The sequence below is a fragment of the Pithys albifrons genome, chromosome 2 (assembly GCF_047495875.1).
Source record: "Pithys albifrons albifrons isolate INPA30051 chromosome 2, PitAlb_v1, whole genome shotgun sequence".
NCBI classification, from domain to species: Eukaryota; Metazoa; Chordata; class Aves; order Passeriformes; family Thamnophilidae; genus Pithys; species Pithys albifrons.
This window is the reverse complement of record NC_092459.1, coordinates 109,021,097-109,042,500: the sequence shown is the minus strand read 5'-3', so window position 1 is coordinate 109,042,500 and position 21,404 is coordinate 109,021,097. Positions and strand designations below refer to the sequence as shown.

The following is a 21,404-nucleotide window of genomic DNA, read 5'->3' as shown; positions in this document are numbered from 1 at the left end:
AGCAGACCAAGCTTCAGACAAATTATATTGTAAAGCATATTAGTCTGAAGACAGTTGATCACCCCTTTGTGCTTAGATGACTTTCACAACCAAGTCATTGTCTCTCGATTCCTGTGGTAGGTGGATCCATCATACTGGATCCTTAGGGGGTTTTGGGGGGTTGTTTGGTTTTGTTTTTTTTTTATGGTAATTACTACATAACTGATAGCCCACATCAATTGTCTTAGTATTTATTTGGTGCTGCACGTGGTGTATGTGAAATATCATTCCAATAGGTCTTTCCCTTTTGGTGCAGCATGACCTGTTGCCTGTAAACTACTCGAGATTGTTCCAGAAGGCTGGAGGGTACCATGGTGAGGGTAACAGCTTGGTGGGGGTTTTGGTCTTGTCTTTTTTAAAAGAAGTGAAGTATTACTGTATTGAGGCTGTTGGCCACCTGCTGAAATTGAGGAACTCAACTTGATCATGCAGGCATATAAATGCACAAGTAGCTTTTATTTTTATGCCTTTTTTTTCCTTGCACGTGTGCATGTTTTTACAGTCAGTGCTGTGGGCAGTGCATTAGCTTTGTCTGTGGGTTTCTGAGCAGCAGATGTGAACACAGAATAGGTTCTTGTGCCTCTCACTGCTGGCTGAGAAAGGTCAGGATGCTGTAGTAGAAAGTGGGGGCTTATAAGCCACTTGGGACTTAGAAATTCAAAAGCAGTTGCTATATCTATTCCAGTATATATACACTATTAGGGTTTTTTCTCACTGAAATAAGCATTCATATTTCACTGTTCTGAGATATGCATAGATAGCAAGAGAAACTTCTGCCTCGGGAAGGAGCATTAAAAGCATTTTTCCTGCCATCTTTGCCTTACTCTGTAACTTTGGGGAAGGGCTCATTCAAGTTGCAAAGGGAGCCTGACTCAAAGGAGGAAGGAAGAGTTAAACCCTAAAGCCAAGAGAGACCAATCACAGGGAGAAGTGAAGGGCTTAAGTATCATGCCAGTAATCAGTTGTCTGGTGTCTTTCAGTCTCTTCGAATCCACAACAGCAAGTATCATAGGCATGCTGCTATTACTTTATAGCTGGTAATGAGTAGGAGTAACAGATTAATCTGGCAGCCTTTTATATTTCAAAACCTCAATCATCAAGAAATAGCAGCTTTAAAAATCCAGATAGTGCATGTAGAGTGAGATGACCTGAGAAGTTTCTTGCCTTACTTTGGGCCAGTGTCAGGTGTAACATTGCCTGTTTCCTCTTCTCTTGCTGTCCACTTTCCCAAGGCAGGGTTCAGGCTGAAAGGTAACAAAGCTGGAATTGTGCCCCACTCTCCTGTCCAACTAGGAAGGAGCTCAGCATGCAGGAGGTGGTAAGGAGAGGAACCTGTGTGGTGGTATGGTGGATGATATCTCCAAAGCCCCAGATAGCTATTAGCCTTGTCTCTTTTTTCTTGGCTTATTTTAATTAAGGTAACTAACTCACAGGTGTGTTGATGCTTAATTTGTTAATGTTTGGAGGCTGCTACAGAAATGCAAATTAGTATTCAGTTACTAATCAAATCTTGCTCTGCTCTGAGGCATATAAACTAATGAAGTACCAACAGACGTGAAGGTGGATGAAAAAAGTGATTGTGCAACATGAGTTCCCTGAGTTCCCACTTCCCATTTCTTTCTTCTGCTTTTACTGTGTCAGATGGTTAGAAGTATCAGCATGACCAAGCACCAGGTATAGAGCTTATGGGAGACTCAGGCCTGATGCTAAGGAGGAAAGCATGGTGGTTTGGAATATGAGGAGGTATAACATGTATTTGTAACCTTTGTCACAAGTGGAACAGATTATCAAATGACAAATACTGATTCTCTGCTATCAGCATATGTTCCATTCAGCATTGCACAAAGTATGCCAATTAGATTTAATACAAATGTTCCCTCAGAAGGATCACCTTGATTTAATTTGTTTCAGATGCATGGAGTAGAAATGAACTGAGGTCCTCTGTTCTTTAAAGACTTAAGTGCTGTATTTCTAGCTCTTGGCAGACATTGTCCACAAGTACTTCATGTTCCATTGGGCTTTTGCCAAATTTAATGTACTGTGTGTACTGAAAGCATCAAAAACAGGCTTACTTTAATTTTAGATTTTACAGCTACTGTTATTGATTTTTCTTAGAGCTGTTCCATCCAATCTGCTATCATGTTAATTTTTTCCCCTGCAGGAGTTTGGGGAAGGATCATGATAGTCTTTATTTGTGTGGCTAGGGACTGTTTATGCGAGTGAGAGCTGTAGATCAGACATTTCTGCAGTGGCCAAGCTCTCCATTTATAGCAGCTAAATCAGCAGACTGCATTATTTGTGAACTCTTGTCTTTAATGTTGACTGGTATGCTGTGACTGAGAATAGTGTTATAAAAAAATCTGTCATTGTCTTTCAAGAAACTTGAATTTTATGAAAACTTGACACAGGAAGCTAAGCATACTAAAAATTGTGAAGTTTGATTTTTTTCAGCACTTAGGTACTGTATGAATAGAAGCATGACCAAAAGACTTTGGACTCTGAAGAGACAAAGAAGGGAAGAGGTAGGGGGAGAGAAACAGAGCACAAGTAGGAGTTATGGTAGGTAGACAAAGAGAGGAAGGAAGTAACTGAGGGAAAGAATAGGTTATAGTTCAAAACAGCCAACCAGCATGGGCTGGAGTGTTTGTAATGCTACAGTCCTCAGGTCTGCTGATCACTGCCTGACAGCTGTGTCTGTTGGCCTCATATTTTGGCCGTTCATCTTTTATTTTCAACCCTTAGGGCCAAGTAGTTGTGCATAAGCATGGCTTCTGGCCAGGTGGCTCATAGCCCTCGGAGTGAAATAGGATTCCCTTCCATTGTGTTGGTGTGGAACAGCATGGCATTTGGTGGAGCCTGGGTTTTCCCCCTCCGCCTCTTTTACTCCTTCTGCTGAGCTTCCTTTTATTAAATGACAGCCTGTTTTGGTTTCTGCTTTGCAACTTTAACAAGTCTGGCAGAAGGTAAAGTTGCTCAGAGCTTCAAAGACCTGCATTTAAGTGAGGAACAGAGGTGTCTCTTGATACAGAATGACTTAAAATCCCAGTGAGTTCTAAACTCCCTCTTGATAGTAGCCATTGTAATAAAGTGTGTGGGAATTCCTGGTTCATCTGTATTGTAAGCTTAACCGTGGCACTTGGTGATTTTTGTTAGGCCTCACTCTTATGTTAAAGTACTGAACATGGTTTTTAAGTCTAATTTGAGTTGTCTGGTCCTCAGACATAGTTTATGTTTCAGGCTCTACTCCATCTCAAAGATGGAAGTATCACTTAAGCTTTGACAATCTTCAGGTATTATCTCACAGTCTTCAGAGACTCTATTTTCCATCCTACACCTGCCTTCTCCTTCCACTCATGTCCTGGAGCCTCTGTTGTGGCCTGTTCAGTTTCTGCAGGTTACCCTTGTCCAGACAGTGTTAAAGATGCTTTTCCAGCATGTAACCAAATGACCAATTCAGGGGAATTTTTGGTGGAAGAATTTTTGCAACTGGACCATGTGTTAATGTTAGTGTACCCCAGTTTTAGTGTAGCAACTGCTTATGGAGGTAACTCATATTAATGTTATCAGACAAGCTATGGCTCATTTTTGCCTCCTGAAAGTGTTGTGGCAATTTTTTGACTTAGTGTTGTTTCTCATAAGAAGAATTGGTGCTATGTATTTCTGAAGAACTGAGTAGACTAATGGTGTTGGTTTTCCTCTTGACTCTCAGTTGTCCTAAGTCCTAGACCCCTAAACATAGTAAAAACTGTAACAAAAACATTGCCCTATGAAGAAATGTACAGGAAATGACTAAGCCTGATGAAGACAGAACTATAGGTTGTTCCAAGTGTATTTTTGGAACCAAGACAGAATTTAAAGTTCTTCATTTGTTGCTGTTACTGGGCTTGTTTTCAAGCTTAATTTTAAAACATCCTTCATATAAGCTTAGTATTAACTCAAAATGCATGCTAATAAGATTATTGCTGTACTAAGCAGCTGATCAATGTAGCTTCTGTTACCTAAAGGAACAAAACAATTGGAATAGAAGAGTGAGTGTAAAGAAAACAAAATTAGCTCTGGAGTTAAGAGTGGGAATAGTTAAGTCCCTTTGTTTTTCAAGATTAAACACAGCTTTTAAGTACTATTCAGGAACAAACTTATTTCCTGTTATCTTGCTATTAATTAGTCTATGCCTTTAAAAACACATAATTTCACTATTTTTCCTGGAAATGAACACAAAGTCATGTGAAAGGTGGTCCCAGCTTTCTGTTCCTGTCCTTTATTCAGGTGCTCTTGGCACCAGTAAATCCAGCTGAGAAGCAGATTGGGGTGTGAATCTGTGAATCATGGTTGTGCACAAACCTTGTGTTACCAGACTGCAAGGGGCAGGCAGGTCCTGCTGCTTTTGCAGGCAGTGGCATTTTATGCCACCTTAAAATGATTTAACTGCAGAATGTGCTCCTGCTCTGTGTTAACTACTAAGTTCAGGCAGTGTTGAGAACAGGTGATAAATAACAGCTTTGTGATATAGGGCTTGCCTTTGCATGCAGAGCTCATGCCTGTGTGCTAGTGGCCAGGTTTGTCAAAGAAAAGAAGAATTTATTTTAGAAGGCAGCTCTGGAGTTCATCTGGTCCAGCTCCCCTTACTACTATAAGTAGTTTGAAGTTTAAGCCAGCCCTTTCAACCCTTTATTTTGCAGGGTTTTGAATAACACACAGCCAGGGAGTCTGCTGACAGTGCTTGTATAAAGCTTACCTGCAACTGGCAGTCTTCTGTAAATGTAAAACTTTGACTTATCAAGTATAGTTCCAGAACATGTTCTTAAATTTCTGTAAATCTTGAGCACACAGAAACCAACCGACTGGTAACTGAATTCCCTGAATAATTTTGAACTACAGAGCATTTCAGTTTGCACTAGGAAAACTGACTGGAGAGAAGGGAATATGCTGTGCTCCAAGACATCATATTGGTGCCTTTCTCAAAGTACATTTATTCCAGTAGACACTGAGCCAACATTGATGAACCTCTAGCAAACCATTCTTTTCAGTGGCTGTGACAGGTAGACTTCCCACCTCTGCCCCTTCCAGCTGACAGCTCTCAATTGCTGATGGTGCTAATGTGGATGGGGCTTAACCATGTGGTCTCGCTCTGACTTTCTCTCGCAGTGTTGAAAAACGTTGTCCTGTCTGCACTAGCAGCTAAACTGATCTGAGCTCATTGTTGACAGCCACCATCATCAACAGGTCATTTTCCCTCCGCGAGTGTGGCTTTTGGTTATGTATCGTAAATCCAAGTGGAAGAGCGGTTACAATCTCGAGGTTCTTGGACACGGTGAGTTTACATCTACACAGTTATTCTACAAGAACAAACTTTTCTACTTGCACATGAGCTTCTTTTCAGTTTTTTCATCTGGAGAATTCAGTAACTGCTTCTGGAGTTCCTTTAAAATAGAACTTTTGTTTACCTCTTGAAGATTTTGATTGAGATTAGTTGCTGCAAGTGTAGAACAACAAACTGTTAGTATTGTCTGGCTGTAACTATCTGTAACAGTATTTGTTTTCTAATCACTCTATTTTTTTTAAATGGAAAGAGAATGCTTAAAGTAGTTCACTGGGCAGTAACTCTCTACAGCAACCACTCCCACCTTTTATAAAAATGCAGATTATTATATTAGTGAAACACCTAAGCTGTACCAAATTTACTTTCTCATGCCCTAATATTGGATTTCTACCTAAGGTTGTTTCCAAGGCTCTAAGCTGATACACTGCTTACTGCCTGCTGAGAGTGATGCCTTCTCCATGTCACCTCCCTGACCTGAGCACACACACAGCAACCCCTCCCCAGATCTGAGCTGTTCAGCCCTGGGCCTGGCTTTGTTTCAGACCTGCTGACCAGAGTTTTTCCATGAGCTGAGTCTTCTCACTAACTCAAGAGAAACGAATTAATTGAGGGAGTTTTCTAAGAGGTTCAGGGAGCTGTGCCCTAAGTTTTGTTATTAGACTGACTATATATCCTTCTGATGTGGTAGGCTTAAAATTCCTGCATTGCTTTCCATAGCTTTGTCTGTGAATGTATCTGTGGCTTCTTCTTTCTCCTTGGTTTGAGGACAACAGCTGCTGCCTCTTCTCATTATTGCTTGAACCCAAGTAGTAATGTGGTGGTGTGAGAACATCAGCTTTTCCTTGCTTAGACCAGTTCTCAAATGGAGTTAATGCTGGTGAAATTGAGACTACAACCTCAAGTACAAAGGGTGTGATTAATAGTGAGAGGACTTCTGGCATATAACTTTGAAAATGTTTATAGTTTCATTTTACATCTCAGGGGATTGGAGCAAATAGGCATGAGATGCTAATGATAATAATGTTTTTCATGATCAAAGGTATCAGTACTTCAATAGCTGCTATTTGTGTTTCAACTGCCGAAGTCCTGAAGTTGGTTATGTTCAGTCAGTATTGGTGTTAACAGCCTGAAATATTTCAGGTATGGGAAACAGCTCTTTATTATTTATTTCACATGAGTTTGCTGACTTGAACTCATCTGCATATTTATTTTAGTTTCTGATCAGCTCTGTATTCCACTGTGCCTCTCAATTTTTCTGTCAAGTTTCTATCATGAGTGAATTCTTACTCCAAAATTCCTTGACTCTGCCAGTGTATTTCTAGGGGAAACTCAACAGATAGTGCAGTGTGGTCTGGAGCTTTGATAGTAGTGTAGCTGTTAGAGCTTTATTTTATCAACTTCAGGGTCTCATAGGAAGGTGCATTAGGAAGCAGTTTCTAATGAAGCACAGTGGGTCAGAGAGGACTTAGCATGGTCAAGTACTTGTATGTAGGCCCAAAACACTTGCAAAAAGCTCTTAGGAAGAGCTGTGAAGCACACAGTTGAAGCTGGAAGGTACTTGGCATTTAAGTGCTTCATCTCTTCAGACAAACAATACACAACTTAAATACTATAACTGACACTGCGCATTGTCTCTGACACAGTGTAATTATTCTAAGGGTCTGGGGCTTATCCAAAATCAGAGTGGTGAATTAAATTACGTGTCCAGCCAAGATCTGCTCCAGTACAGTCTTGCTTAGTTAGGCTGATAGTGATCTTGCTTATGCTGCTGAATTCAGTTGCCTCTGGTGTAGCTGAATCCTTACTTGCACTTGAATAATTGAGCTTAATTATCAGGTTTGGTGAGTTGACCTGGTAGATGAAGAAGAACAGAATTTGAACTTCATTTTCTTTTCCTTGCTAAGCATGCCTTTACTTCTTTTGCATGGAAACAAAGTCCTGCTGCTCAGTACAGTTGATCATCTGTTAATCAAATGAGTTAAAAACCTCAGTTTTATTTCTGGAAAACATTGGGAAGGCTAAATATAATAACAAAAAGAAAGAGAGAGAACTCAGTCTGTTGCTTCATTACTGTGCCAGGAAATAATCCTTCTTCCCTGACCAGTTCCTTAGCTGTTCTAGCCATGATATGATGTAGTTTTATTTTTTTAACAATGGCTTTATTTAGATTATCCTTTTAACTAATGGTTTTGGCACGCTTTAAAAAGACACTTAAGGAAGAGGATCTTGTTGCAGAATTCCAGTCTGGGCTAAACTTATAGGCTGCAAGTATTTTTACTTTTTAAAATTTAATTAGAGAGTCTTCATTTGTGCCACAGTAAAAACCATCTTTAGAACATGTTGAGTTTGCAAGCAGTTGTCTGAAAGGCTGAAGTTTTGTCAAAGGGTTCAGTCTTCTTTACACTGGAGCTGGTTTGGATTACTCTGTGCATTTGTGGTCAGAAAAAGACTTCATGTTGCTTTCGATTAACAAGAAAGCTTTTCTTATGATCTTTCATTTCAGTTGGCTGCTGGGAGTTTCGATTGTAATATTTCAATGCCCCTTTGTATTAGGTCTTCTGTTATCTTTGCTTAACCTTTGTGTTCTGGACCTTTTTTTTTTTTTTCTGGTAAAAGATAAGTCTTGCTACTTCAGTGTATGTGACCTTATTGGTATTGCTTTGGAGGTGAGCATTGCAGCCTTTCTTTTTCTTGTACAATTTCTAGGTAGACTTCTATATCCAAAATGAAGGAACACGTACCATGGGAAACAGAGGCATTTATTTAAACGTGTTAATAAAAGAGTCAGTGAGTAACTTGTGAGGATGTATTAACCTTTTCATATGAGGGAGGATGGCCTGAAAAGACAGGACTAGATATGAGAAGAAACCCAGTTATTCCTAAACCTGACCCCTTCATGTTAGGTTCAGTCCTGTTCTTAAGAAGCAGGACCTAAAACAAGCAAAACAGTTTCAGGACTGAAGCTTTCTGTCACTGGTTACCCATCTGCATTTTGGGCTATGGTATTTGCATCAGTCTTTTAAGTAATTAAAAAAAGTGTATCTTGTTTCTGGTATGAGATAGCTACTATAACTCTGTTAGATTTTAAATATAATGAAAATTAAATAGGTGTATATCTAAAGTTACTGACACAAGTTCATTCACGCCATGTTATTAAACTGTACTTTCAAAATTAGAGCTTAGACCACAGATTGATTCTAAAATGAAGACTATCATTTTTCTTTTTTTAGAAAATTGGGGTTTGTGCTTGCCTGTTTTTATTGTTGACTTTTAAAAATTTTTCTATAATGACAATAAAGTTCATCCCTTCTAACAAGTTAAAAAAGCCTCAGCTTGGAAGGACTACTAAAAGAAAAATGTTTCACCTCAGAAACTAGTAAAGTTGCTGGAGCTGATATACTCCCCACATTGCTTTTGTAACATTGTATGGTATTGATAACACTTCACAGTGTTTTGGTGTACCTGACCTTGCCTCTTTTTGTCCTAGCAGTCATGTTTGCAGACAAGGAATGTGTGTTATAAAACAGAGAGTAGAGGAGGGCGAGCTTGTGACAGTGCTGTGTTTATTTGCATAGTTCAAAGTTTATTTTGGGGACGTGTAATCCACACAATTCCATCAGTGAAATGCTAAAAGTACAGAATGACTTCAGTGTTTTGAAAAGTTTAGGTACAACAGTGGCTGCAGAGCCAGAGAAAGTATTTTCTTTCCTTTATGTTTAGAGAATATATATTCTACAGCTGGGGTTGATGTTGCTGAAGTGAGACTGAGCATGCTTGAAAATCTCTTTTAGAAATTCGAAATAAAACTCCTGCCACTGAGTTGTATTGAGGCAATACCTGGTGCTAAAGGCAGCTCCGCTGATTGGCCTGGCAAACTCAGAGCCTTTGTCCCACTCTCCTGACACTTCGTAAACTCATACTGGTTGTTTAGAGTTAAATTGGCTCCAATGATTTTGCTGTATTGGAAGTTCTTTAGTTTTTTTAGTATGTCTGGTGAATAGTTAATTACACGAATGCTATTCCTAAAGTGTTTGTTTAGCTGAGTTTGGGTTTTGGTGGTTTTTTTTCACTTTGAATTTGCATTGGTCCAGAAACTTGAACGTGTCAGACATCTCTGCCAGGACTGGGTAGTGACTTCTTAACGTGTGCCTGTGACAGTTCATACCTTCTGAGTGTTCTGCTCCACAAAGGGATGGCAGGAGACATCCCTAAGCAGAAGAGTAACTAATGACAAGCTGCAAACTGAATGTGAGCAGGACTTCTGTGAACCTTTCTGCATGCGTGAGAACGAGGCACTGCTGTGCTCAGTGTGAGCAGCTGTGAGTAATTTGAAGCAATGTTCATAAACAATGTCAGTCCAGAGAGGGCTGATCTACCCCTAAAACTTGCAAGGATTACTTCTGAAGAGCCAGCTTTCTTGGAATAAACACTCTGTTCTGAATGTCTGACTGACAAGAGGCAAGAGAATCAGCCCTTCCAGACTAGATTATTGCTGTTAACTTTGCTGTACTAGAAAAACTCAGGGACTTCAGATTTCCGTGGTGCTTAGAAGTGCAATTGAAGGTACCGAAGTGTAGGTATGTGGAGTGCACACCATGGGTTAAGCTAGAGGCTTTGCCCAATCCTTTTCTCAATGTCCAGAAAGGAAGAAATACATACTATATTAACCAGTCAATTTGGTTAATAAATAAGTGATGCTGTAAATCATGTGAAATTTATTTCCAAACTCTATGAAGTACTACTCTGTTCTGGATTATCTGGTACTGTTCAAAAATGGCCTGGTCATGGTGCTGTCAAAACTTGCCATTTTTTGTGGCTGTATGCTCTTTTCAGTATATTTGCCCAATGGTGTTTCCTATTTCCTGAATGGAAAAATTTTTCTGTGAGAGAAAACAAGTGATTCTTTGCTGCTTAAAGCCTGCCTGTCAGTGCATACAGGTACAAAGTGCAAAGCCAAGGTCACTGCTGGAAGTGAGTTTGCAAGTGTTAAGATACTTCTGCATGTCAGAGAAATGCCTGAAATGAGAAAGAAATGAAGACTTTCTTTCATGCTTGGGCTAATTCAGTCTTTAACTGTTCAACTACATTTGTTTTGGGTACTTCTTCAGGCAGCTTTGAAATATGAGCTGATATGTACAGATAACCTGAGCCCTGGCCAAGATACAGCTTTAAGCACGGGGTTTGGGGGATTTTTTTGGTTTTGGGATTTTTTTGGAAGGAAACTTAAAGTTCTACACACTTTCTCCTATTTGAATTTATCTTACTTGAAGGCAACGTTTTCTATGTACATAGCAAATTGAAAACTTGAGACTAGTGACACCTTGAAAACTTCCAACTGTAAGTCAAATGTTGAGTGTAATGATCTCCTTAGCTCTTAAATAAAACTGGACCATGTGGTCAGACCAAGGTCCCTTGGGTCCCTATAGAAATAGTACAGCTCCATCTCCATGGTTGAGGTGTCTGTCCTGGGCTTTTCTGGTGAGAATATATTTGGCACAATAATGCCAAACATTGCATGTGACAAGAGTCAAGAGTACCTACCAACTCTCTCTTGTATCTGTAAAGAAACAACTGAATTCCTGCCTCAACCAAGGAGTAGAATTTAGGGGTGCCATCTCTAGCACTGAGTTCTTACTACTCTTTGGGAATGACCTTTTTGTTGTTAAGTGTCAGTGCCTGCATAAAGTGCAACTGCCTGTTTATTTTTATAAGCAGCAAACCTCTTATCCAAATTGGATTAGACGTGTAGGAAGCAAAGTATTATGCCTGTCTAGATATGCTAAATCATGCATTGCCCATGGGATTAGAAAGGAAAAAAAAAGATATAATTGACTAGCATGGGATTTTTTTTCTCTGAGCAGTAACTGGGAGCAGGTAGGTGGTCGAACATGAGGAGGTATTTTAACTGTCCTGTTTGAATTGCTGACTGTAGAAGTGATGAACATGGACACTGAAGGGTACAAAAAGTTCGTTTTGTATTCATGTATTAACATTAAACTAATTATGTATTAACATAAAACTTGGTTCACTTGAGTAGTTAAGAGATGGCTTTTAGTGTTTCTGGACATATTTCAGTATAGCTCTGCTAGAAACCTATTGCATGTGAAAAGCAATCAATTCTTAGGTTATCATCTAAGGTAACATTTGTTCTGTGCCTGAGCTCATACAACAATATTTAAAATATTCCTGAAAAGACGTGCTGAATGTCAGAAATACAGGAAACAGAGGTACAGAACCAGCTGTTTCTGTATAAAAGTCTAATATATCCTTAAAGGCCACTATATAAACCTGACCCTTGTCTTTCAGAGAGGAGGCCTCTGACAGCTCTCCAGAGCTATGTAGGTCATACACTTTTATATGTGAGTGCTGGAGGTGATACCTTTAGAAAGAGCCAAGTTTTGTACCTTATATAAAGACTGCCTGGAGTTTGAAGTGAGGAGGAGGAATATGGTAAGATGATATTTTATTAGCAGTTACTTACAAAATATTCAGGTGTGAACTACAGACTTGGGACATTCACATGCAGGGGTGAGGAGGCCATTTGGAGGTTATCCAGCACTTTTTTTACCAGAATTGCAGATGGTCTACAGTTGAAATGGTGAGTGTTGAGAGTATAATAACAATGTGGTTAGGAATTTAGGATGAAGCAGAGGGAAACTGATAAACTTGATTTTGTGCTTCACAATCTCTTTGAGTGAAAATGTATCTGCCTTCTTTTAAGAGATGCTTTTTGTGTGATCCTTTTGTAAATTGATTAGAAACTGTACTTAATAGTTCTTAAGCTTTGTCCCCCCTGAAATATTTTTTCCTGGAATGTGAGAGTGGGGACACAGCCAGTAATAACTGAATTTCTACAACTGAATACTTTTTTCGTCCTTTTTTTTTACTAATCTATATGAAATGTTTTGCATCATTGAAAGTGAGGCAAAGATGTTTTTCATCACTGAAAGTGTTACTACTTCTAGCAATTGTCTGTCTTAACATTCTCTGAAGAACTCCATGGTCAAATGATCTGGCTTTGTGGGAATGAAAAATTTCTGGTATTGCAGGTTCAGCTGGTTCTGCTGCCAGGTACCTTAAAGGCTTTGCAAGTACAAAAACTGCATCTTGGAAATTAATTCAAGTTGGGCCTCCCTTTCTGTATTTAAGGGAAACCATAATACATGAAGCTCAGAGAATCTGAGTCCTGATGACAAACGATGGCAGGAAAACAGCTAAAAAATTCTTTGAGAAAGTGCTAGTCGAGGTTAATTGAACCAGTAGTGACCCTAAAAAAAAATATCTTTTACAATTGTTTTTTCCAGGTACCTGGGAAACTCAGGTTTACTGTCTTGGAAGGAAGCCTGGTGCAGCTATATCTGCATGTTTCTGACTTGGCAGGTGGCTTACATCAGTTTGAACTTTTTGGAAACAAGTGTGTTCTCTTTAGAAGGAGGCCTTGCCTATCATTCTTTCAGTCATCAATTTTTAGGAATTGAGCACATTTGATGCTTCAGGCAGCACTTTAGAAAGCTGTGTTGATTTCAGCTGGGATAGAGTTAATTTTCTTAGTAGCTTGTACAGTGCTGTGTTTTGGATCTGGGATGAGAATAATGTTAGCACACAGATGTTTTGGTTGTTGCTGAGCGCTGCTTACTCTAAATCAAGGGCTTTTCAATTTCCCATGCTCTGCCAGTGAACAGGTGCACAGAAACTGTGAGGGAGCATGGCCAGGAAAGCTGACCCGAACTGGCCAAAGGGATAATCCATACAACAGGACGTCATGCCCAGTATATAAACTGGAGGGAGTTGGCTGGGAGGGTCCCATCAACTGCTCAGGAATGGGCTGGGCATCAGTCAGTGGGTGATTGAGCAATTATGTTGTGCATCACTTTCTTGGATTTCATTTCTCCTTTTATGTTCTCTCCCTTTCCCTTATTATGCTTTATTTTACTTTATTTCAACTACTAAATTGTTCTCATTTCAACCTGAGGTGTTTACCTTTTTTCCCCAGTTCTCTTGTCCATCCTAAGGGGCCAGGAGAGGTGTGAACAAGCTGATACTTGGTAGCTGGCTGGGGTTAAGCCACACCACCATCTTGAGAGCAGCGAAATTCCCAAATGTTTTACTTAGGCAACAGTTGCTATGTTGAACTGCTTATTGGGCAGCATTTCTCTTGTGAAGCTCTTCTAAAACACTTGTGGGTCTCAGCCTTTCAAATGTTTAATCAGCCCAAACAATCTTTGGTGCAGTAGTTTTTGTGAATTGTTTTATTTGAAGCAAATGTTGAATCCAGCAGTCATAGGAGTGCTGTAAATGAACACAAAACCCCAGGCTGGTCTGCCAGACTGCTTGTCATCCACTGTTCTCCAGCATTCAGTACACCTTTCCTGTTTCCTGAGGGAATGTGTGTCTCGAGAGGCCGTTTCATACTTTAAGCTCCCAATCTCTTGCAATGATAGCTCCATATCTGGACAGCCAATTCCTGCTTTGAGCAGGAGGTTGGACTAAATGACCTCGTGAATTGTTCTGTGATTCTGTGAAGTCCCTTATGAGGAAAGGAGTTGACTCAGCCTCTTGAGAACAGATAGGCATGTAAAAGTCAGTAGTGCTGCTGTCATGAAGGTGTTTCTTCATTCCTGCCTGAGATTCCTTCAGCTACTAGTAAGGTTAACAATGAAATATCTTCTCAGTCCAAGGATCGGAAATCTTGTGTGCACTTTTCCTGATGGGGATCTGTCCCCTAGGAAGTTGAAACTACTGAGTTGGCACAGTGCTAAAAGCCATGTGTGCCTACTAAGGCAGAGATCAAACTGAAGACACAGGGCCAATTGTTTTTTGCAGTCTGTAGAATGGGATATTGATTGACCATGACAGGCTGTCCATGAGTAGAAGGGCTTCCATGGTGTATCTGAAGAACAGGCACACAAATCATAGAATCGATTGGGTTGGAAAAGACCTCCGAGATCATCAAGTCCAACCCATGGTCCAACTCCAGTCCGTTTACCAGACCATGGCACTCAGTGACATGTCCAATCTCAGTTTAAAAACCTCCAGGGATGGGGAATCCACCCCCTCTCCGGGTAGGCCATTCCAATGCCTGATTATTCTCTCTGGAAAGAATTTTTTCTGATCTCCAACTTCAATTTCCCCTGGCAGAGCTTGAGCCCGTGCCCCCTTATCCTATTGCTGAGTGCCTGGGAGAAGAGACCAACCCCCACCTGGCTAGAGCTTCCCTTCAGGTAGTTCTAGACAGTGATGAGGTCACCTCTGAGCCTCCTCTTCTCCAGGCTAAACACCCCCAGCTCCCTCAGCGTCTCCCCACAGGACTTGTGCTCCAGTCCCTTCACCAGCCTTGTTGCTCTTCTCTGGACCTGCTCCAGCCCTTCAATATCTTTCCTGAAATGAGGGGCCCAGAACTGAACAAAGATGTAAGGGTGAAACAAAACTTCATAAGAAATGCTCATTAGGTTTGTCTGATGGCAAAGTGTGACTAGTGTCATGGGAAATGCCTCTCTGCAGCATGGTGACTTGTTGCCTCTGTGTGAGCAGGCTGCTTTAGTGACAAATTGCTCCACAGTTGCTTAGGGATCACCATGGTTGGATGAAAGACATTTTAGAGTTGGCAAATCCATTTGAAAGGAGCATTTGTTGTGCCTTGATAACTTGAGATTCTGTTTGGATCTTTTACTCAGCTGTCCTGCAAATCTAATTAGTCTCTCCTACCCCATCCAGAAGTGGTCAGTGTAGAAGAGTTCTTAAAGTACCATCTACCCTTCATGTCACAGAAACTTGAGATGCAGAAAAGGGTTCGTATCTGGAAGCTTTAGCTCTAACAATGGACCTTTGTTTGCTCAGCCCTAACAAGAATTTTCTTACTTCTCACCATAAGCCACCACACAGTAGTGCAGAGGATTAGGTCATTTCCTTCCCTTCTCGTCTTCCTGTAGATTATTTGATTAACATTTCTATTGTATACTCTAAATAGCATGTTCTTGGCTTCAGGCTGCTCTCCCCCCTCCATAATCTCCTTAAAACACTGTAGTATGACTTTTTATTAACTGTATAACATGGGAACTCCTTGCAGAGAGATTACATGTGACGTAACACAATAAAAGATTAATGGGGCTAGTAAGTCAGTAATCTTCCCTTCTTTCTTCTTCCCTCATGCACCTGGGGTTAGGCTTCTGGGAACCTCATAACAGTGTCAGTGCTTTGCAATACGTGAAATATTTGGGTTTCTTGGATATTGTTTGCTTTGATCAGAGTTCAGCCACTGACTTTGTGGGAAGAAAAGTTAAGGTGGTGTATAGTGCATGTTCAGCATTCAGTACTGAGTGTACAAGCCTACTTTTCCCTTGGGACCATTGGAAGTCCTGATCTTCCACATTTTTGCTCCCTTTTCCCAGTGTTTTCTTTCCTTTGGGCTCAGTTTTTATATACCCTGTGTGCAGCAATTTTAAGCACTTATCCTGTGTGGGGCTTTTATTCCCCTCCCTGCCTGTTTTCTTCAATAAAATTATCAACAGCTGTTTAAAACGTCTAGTTTGGAATTTGGTAGTAATACACTGACGAGGTTAACTCCAGGATGAAGAGCTTGCCATTCAGGCTTCTGGGCAGTGTGGACACCAGAGGCCATGGCATTGCCCTTTGCCTGTGTCTGTAAGGCTGTCTTTTGAGCTGGAGCAGCTAGAAATGTGTTCCTCTTTAAAGCTCATGTTGAATGTCATGTGAAATCACGTAATTGTATCAAACTGTACAGCATCTGCTCGTGAGTCAGATAGGAGAACATGACGATACAGCCCTCTATTTCTTTAATTTCAAGGAAAGAACCTCCCCTGCAGTTCAGCATCACTTCATGAAATTAGCAGTGATATCTTGGGCTACAGATTGCATTGTTTTAGTCTGGCATGGTATCTCTGCTCCAGGAGAAATCAGATGGCTTGCCTAGCGACAGCGCACTGGAGGCATTTGCTTCCAGTACACAAGGCAGAGCATGGGTCTTGTGTGGAGTGAAAATCATTAAACCCTCCTCCTCATAAAAGTGAGGGACAGTGTTGACTTAAGAACAGCTGAGTAGAGCATGGCTGTGAGTAAACACAGGCAGGGAAACAAAAGTCTGGAGGGTGAGATTCAGAGGCAACCACGTATCAGTGTGCCAGGGGCAAAATAAACCCTCAAAAATCCTGCATTAAGATGGGGCTTGATTAGCTATGAAAAGGACATTGTGTGGTGTTGCCTGATGGCAGGAGCCTTTTCTCCAGAATACAGTGGGTCACTAACAGGAAGGCAGGTAGGACTCAGCAGTAGGATTGTGAGCTACAGGAGGCTGGGTGGGGCATATCCACCTGCAGCTGCTCGCTCTGTAGCTTCTTAGGTGGCTGCGGCATAAAGTAATCCACAAGCTTATTAACCTGAACTCTGAACAGCTGCCTCTGTAAAATGAGAAAATAAAGGACCTCTAGAAGCAAATGGTTCTTTAAGTTCTGCTTTTCAGGATGAATGCTTTTGAAACAGTACAAGTGTTACAACTTGTATGAGAAAAGTAATGCAACCTAGAAGTGGTCATACCAGTGTAACTTATCTCTACAGTTAAATACCTAAACACAGAGCACCTTTTGTACTCTTGTTGCCATATCTGTGTGTTAAGTCATACTAATGCGATCTTGATGTAGTTTTTTTTTTAATTAAAACAGAATTGCAAAAGCAAACCCTCAGCCCTGCTTAAAACAGTATTAAAGCTGTCAACTTTATATAGGCCTGGATGAAACAGAAAATACTTGAATGCAATGAGGGAGGTGGGGTTGTGTGACTCTTCTACCCCAGCAAAAGGTGCCTGCCATTTTAAGGATTTTACCAGTGGAAGAGCTAGATTCCTGTGCCAGTAGGGTGAAGCCATTGACTTTTGACAGGGAGGACGACTCAGCTTAAATCTCAAGATGGGACTTAATGAGTCTGTGGCTTTACTGTTGAGATTGATCCAGCAGGTCCATCTCCCCTCACTTGCATTGGCATAGCAGGTTTACAGAATAAGCCCACCAACAGATAAGCAAAATTACTTGGGTTAAAATAGTTGAGGCTTTTTGTGTTTTGTTTTTTCTCCTTGGCCAATTTAGTAATCTGATAGCTGTGATAGTGACCATACCATCTCAGATCAGTGTTCAGGAGCATTTTTCTTTCAGTGACCAGAAGAGTGGAAACAATGGAGCACCTGTACATTGATGTTTCGCCAGGCGGTTCTCAGTGTTCAGTAGCAGTGGCTCAATCGCTTCTGTGGAGCAAAGTGGGTACCTTTGTGCTTAGTAATCTATTATAGGAGTCAAAAAAAGTGTCTTTGAGCCTATGTATAGTTTATCCAGAATGTCCTATGGAGAGGGGTTCTGCAGCTGAATTTTTCAGGTAGGTGATAAGATCTTGTAAGAAAACTTAGGGGAAGGCTGGCTGTGGAGTACAGCCTGAGGAGAGGGAGAGGGAAAACAGGTACACATTCCCCTTGTTCTCAGCAGTGAAGCTCACTTCTGTGAGTTGCCACTTATGCTGTGGTACAGCACTATGAGCAAGAAAGCTCTTTCGACAGTTCTTAGATTTAAGTGTTACCCAGTGACTATACTGTGAGCTGAACTGGGGAACAGATCCAGCTGAAAAACAACAGAGTGGATAAACCAACTTTAAAAATGTTGGCAGATCAGTCCATAAAGAAAATTGAGGTGGCAAACCAAGGAGGGAGCAGCAGAAGCAGCAGCAGAAGCAGTCACTTGTAGAACTTGGAGATGTGAAATGTCACCCTGTATATTACACATTGCTTGAGCCAGGGTAACCATGTACACCTTCTTGGCCCACTACCGCCGTGATGTAAAATTTGATGTAAAGGTTAAGGTTACTGTGTCACACCCTGCTTGCAGCAGCCTTGGAGCATTTGCATGATCGATTCCAAGAGGTGGTAACTTCGAAGCTGTGGTAACTTGATCACCACTTTATGGCTCAGACATTTAAATTATCCCACCCACTGGCTTGATGCAGTGATTTCGATGTTGATGGAATAAGAAATGAGCTCATAACCTGGTCTGGAACGTGCAGATATGCCTTTCTAAACGTGCATCCTACAGGAATGAGCTGTTGTAGAATCATTGGCCACAGGTGGTGCCTGCGGGTGTGTGGTGTGTCAGATTCTACAGCCTTAGTGAAAACGGAGGTAGCAACGCCTGAAGAGTTTCTGCTGGTATAATTCTCACTGTATTAAGAAATTGCTCTTTGTGTGGGAGGTGAGGAAAGCTAGCTGGGCTAATAAATGATGGTGAAAAAAAAGAAAAAGAAAAGGTATATCATGCATGGGTACAGTTATGTAAGAGAAGGAAATAAATCAGTGTTTCTCTGAGAACCTCAACCACAGAGCTGCCAGGCAATTGGGCCGCAGTATTGTTCTCAACACACCCTCCGCTTCCTCTTTCCCTTTTTGGGGCCGGGGATGGATGAATGATGTAGCGGGAGCAGGATGCCGGCTCTGCCGTTAGCCAATGCCGTGTGGTGCAGCAGTGTTTACCCAGCTTACGCAAGGCAGAGCCAGCCCCTCTGTAGGCACAAGGCGCTACCCACAGCTGAAGTAAAAGCGCTCAGAGAGCACAGTCACTCAGTCTGGCGGTTGCTGGAGGTTTAAAGGAGTTGGTGGATTTCGGCTGGTTTTTAACAAGATCCAAGGGTTTGGTTTTTATCATCTCTACTGTGTAGAAATACTGAAAGGACACGAAGATCCCGGTAAGTGCTCTGCATTTTGTCGGTTTTCCCCTTTAATGTGCTATTGTTTCAGTCTCTCTTCAAAAGCCTCCTCAGCTGCAGTGGCTTTCAGTGATGTGGTGGAAAGGCAATCTGAAAGCAGGCTGTGTGTCTGCAGCCTGCCCTTCCTCCTCGGAGGGGAAGAGCCATTCAAAGTGCACAGGATAATAAATGCTTGTAGGAAGTGCCAGCGACTTCTCATTTTTAGGGTGCAGAGCAAGATGCCTTGAAACTGTCATCATTACCTGGGGGAAATCTCTCACAGAGCTGTTAAATATTTGTGTTGTCTAAACTGAAAAAGAGGCTTTAAATGTAACTCCTACTTTTGCAAGAGGGTGTAGTATGCTATTCTAAAAGGCTTTAGTGTAATAGGAGCACCTATTTAGCAGATACTTTGGTACATGAACTGCCTCATCAGGAAGTCAGAGGCTCATAAAAAGCAAAACTGTAGCGTTCAGACATGTAGAACAAGAAGTCATTGTGGTTTTTTTGAAGCACAGGCTTCTCAGCTGTGTATTCCAGTACAGGTGCATCAGACAGTAGATATTCCTGGATTCATTCATCGAACTCTATTGATTTGTGTAACAGCCCTCTTAAAAATAAGATACCTCTGTTTTGGTCTAAACTCTTTGGAAGTTTTGCTTTTGTCACTGACTCAAAATGGAAGTTGGGGTTGCTTATTTTTAAGGTAACACTGTGCAATTTGTCCAACTGTAGCAGAGAGGATAATTTTAAAGGTCTCTAACTGCAGAGTTCTCTGTATGAGACCCATACTTCTGCCACATGGTACCTGTAGTGTACAAAGTTTCTTTTTCTCTCCTGCTTGTACTTTTGCAAGGCACTCCCTCAAGATACAAGTGCTATAGGTACTGAACACCTGATGTTCTCCCATCTTGGCTCTATGTGGTATTGTTTTATGACTTCTTCAGGTTATAAATAATCTTCATTTGATAATCTGGGTGAAATTAAAATGAAATCAAAACTATGCCTTTTTTAACGTGGCACACAGAGTTTGTAGTAACAGATGAAGTGCAAGTGCAGCCAAAACCTCATGGAGAAAGCTGCAAATTGACCTTCTGAAGTAGCTTGTGTGTGTAACTTTGAGAGGTAGTTCAGGTGCTGGAGCAAGTCCAACCTGTGGGGTTTGGCCCTTGTGCCACAGGTGGGGCTGATGGAGGGGCTGTGCATTGTCACTACTACACCCCAAAGCTGACATGAGGACAGAGGTGACAGGGGGGTTTAGACTGTGTGGAAATGTAGCAGTTGAACTGGTGAAGAACTTCTCTCAGCTAATTAAGGATAGAGATAATGTTGTGGTGACAGCTTTAAAATAGACACCTTGTGCTAAAAGACAAATGTTTTTGGCTTCCCACACGCAGTCTGAATTACATCATTTATAACCCGTAGGAGGCTACCGTGGTTTCCTCAGGGAAGGATCAGCTGTTATTTTTTCATAACTGAAAAAAAAAAAGCTGGATTTTTAAATTTGAGGGTTTTTTAGAATTGATTTTTGTCAGTCTGTTGGAGTGGATCGTTACTGGTTACATAAATCTTCCAGGTTTAATACACCCAACCACATTCTCATCTCATCAATGGCAGCTCAGAATAAGAGAACTAAAGTTAGCAGAGGTTTGATTGAAATCAGGCCCCTGTACTTAGATGGCTTTTTTCCATCTTCTGAACAGGAATGCTATTTCTGAGTACTATCTTAAAGTACAGATTTTCATACAGGTACTTATAATAGAAGTCCTGTTCTAAAACATGTCCCTTGTTCATTGAGCAAGGTTGCTTGTCCTCATGGCACTGTTCCTATCTTTCCTAAAATTGCTGAGGACAGCTCAGACTTGCTTCTGAGGCTGGAACAGAACTTGAAGCAGGATGCTGGATGCCAATGCGACCAAAACTGCTGTTTCTTAGACTGGAAAAAATTAGCTGTAGCCTTGGAGCAAAACAGTAGCTTTACTCTTGAGTATCAAGTACATGCCCCTTTGAATGTGTCTACAGACAACAGACTTTTTTTTTTGTGTGTGTATGTGTGTGCTCTGACTCTTGCATGACTTGTTTCCAGGATGACCAACCCGCTAATGGCAGATGTCCATGGTAAAAAGATGCTTTCATTCTGTTTATGAGAATGAAAAACTCCTCTATTGAGTTTTTACACGTGTTCTCAAGGCACAGTATCTGATAGTTGTTTGCATTGGTTTATGCTTGGTATCCTGTGCCAGGAGAGGCTGCTTGCTCATTTCAGAGCTTGGCCTTGTTGTCTTATTTTTGATGCTTTCATATCATAAGACAC

General features: G+C 41.1%; 1 protein-coding gene across 5 annotated transcripts in view; it reads left to right on the top strand.

Moving 5' to 3' along the window:
* Positions 1–21,404, top strand: part of PELI1 (pellino E3 ubiquitin protein ligase 1) — a 45,029-nt gene that overhangs the window by 7,268 nt on the left and 16,357 nt on the right. The window contains exon 2 of one of the 5 annotated variants that reach the window (XM_071582052.1): positions 5,185–5,350. The exons of 3 other annotated variants lie outside the window; for them this stretch is intronic. In XM_071582052.1, coding sequence (XP_071438153.1) covers positions 5,296–5,350 — 55 coding nt within the window. In that variant the 5' untranslated portion in view covers positions 5,185–5,295. Of the gene's footprint in view, positions 1–5,184; positions 5,351–18,276; positions 19,091–21,404 lie in introns of those variants that run through there. One more of the 5 variants, XM_071582055.1, reaches the window with a different exon arrangement.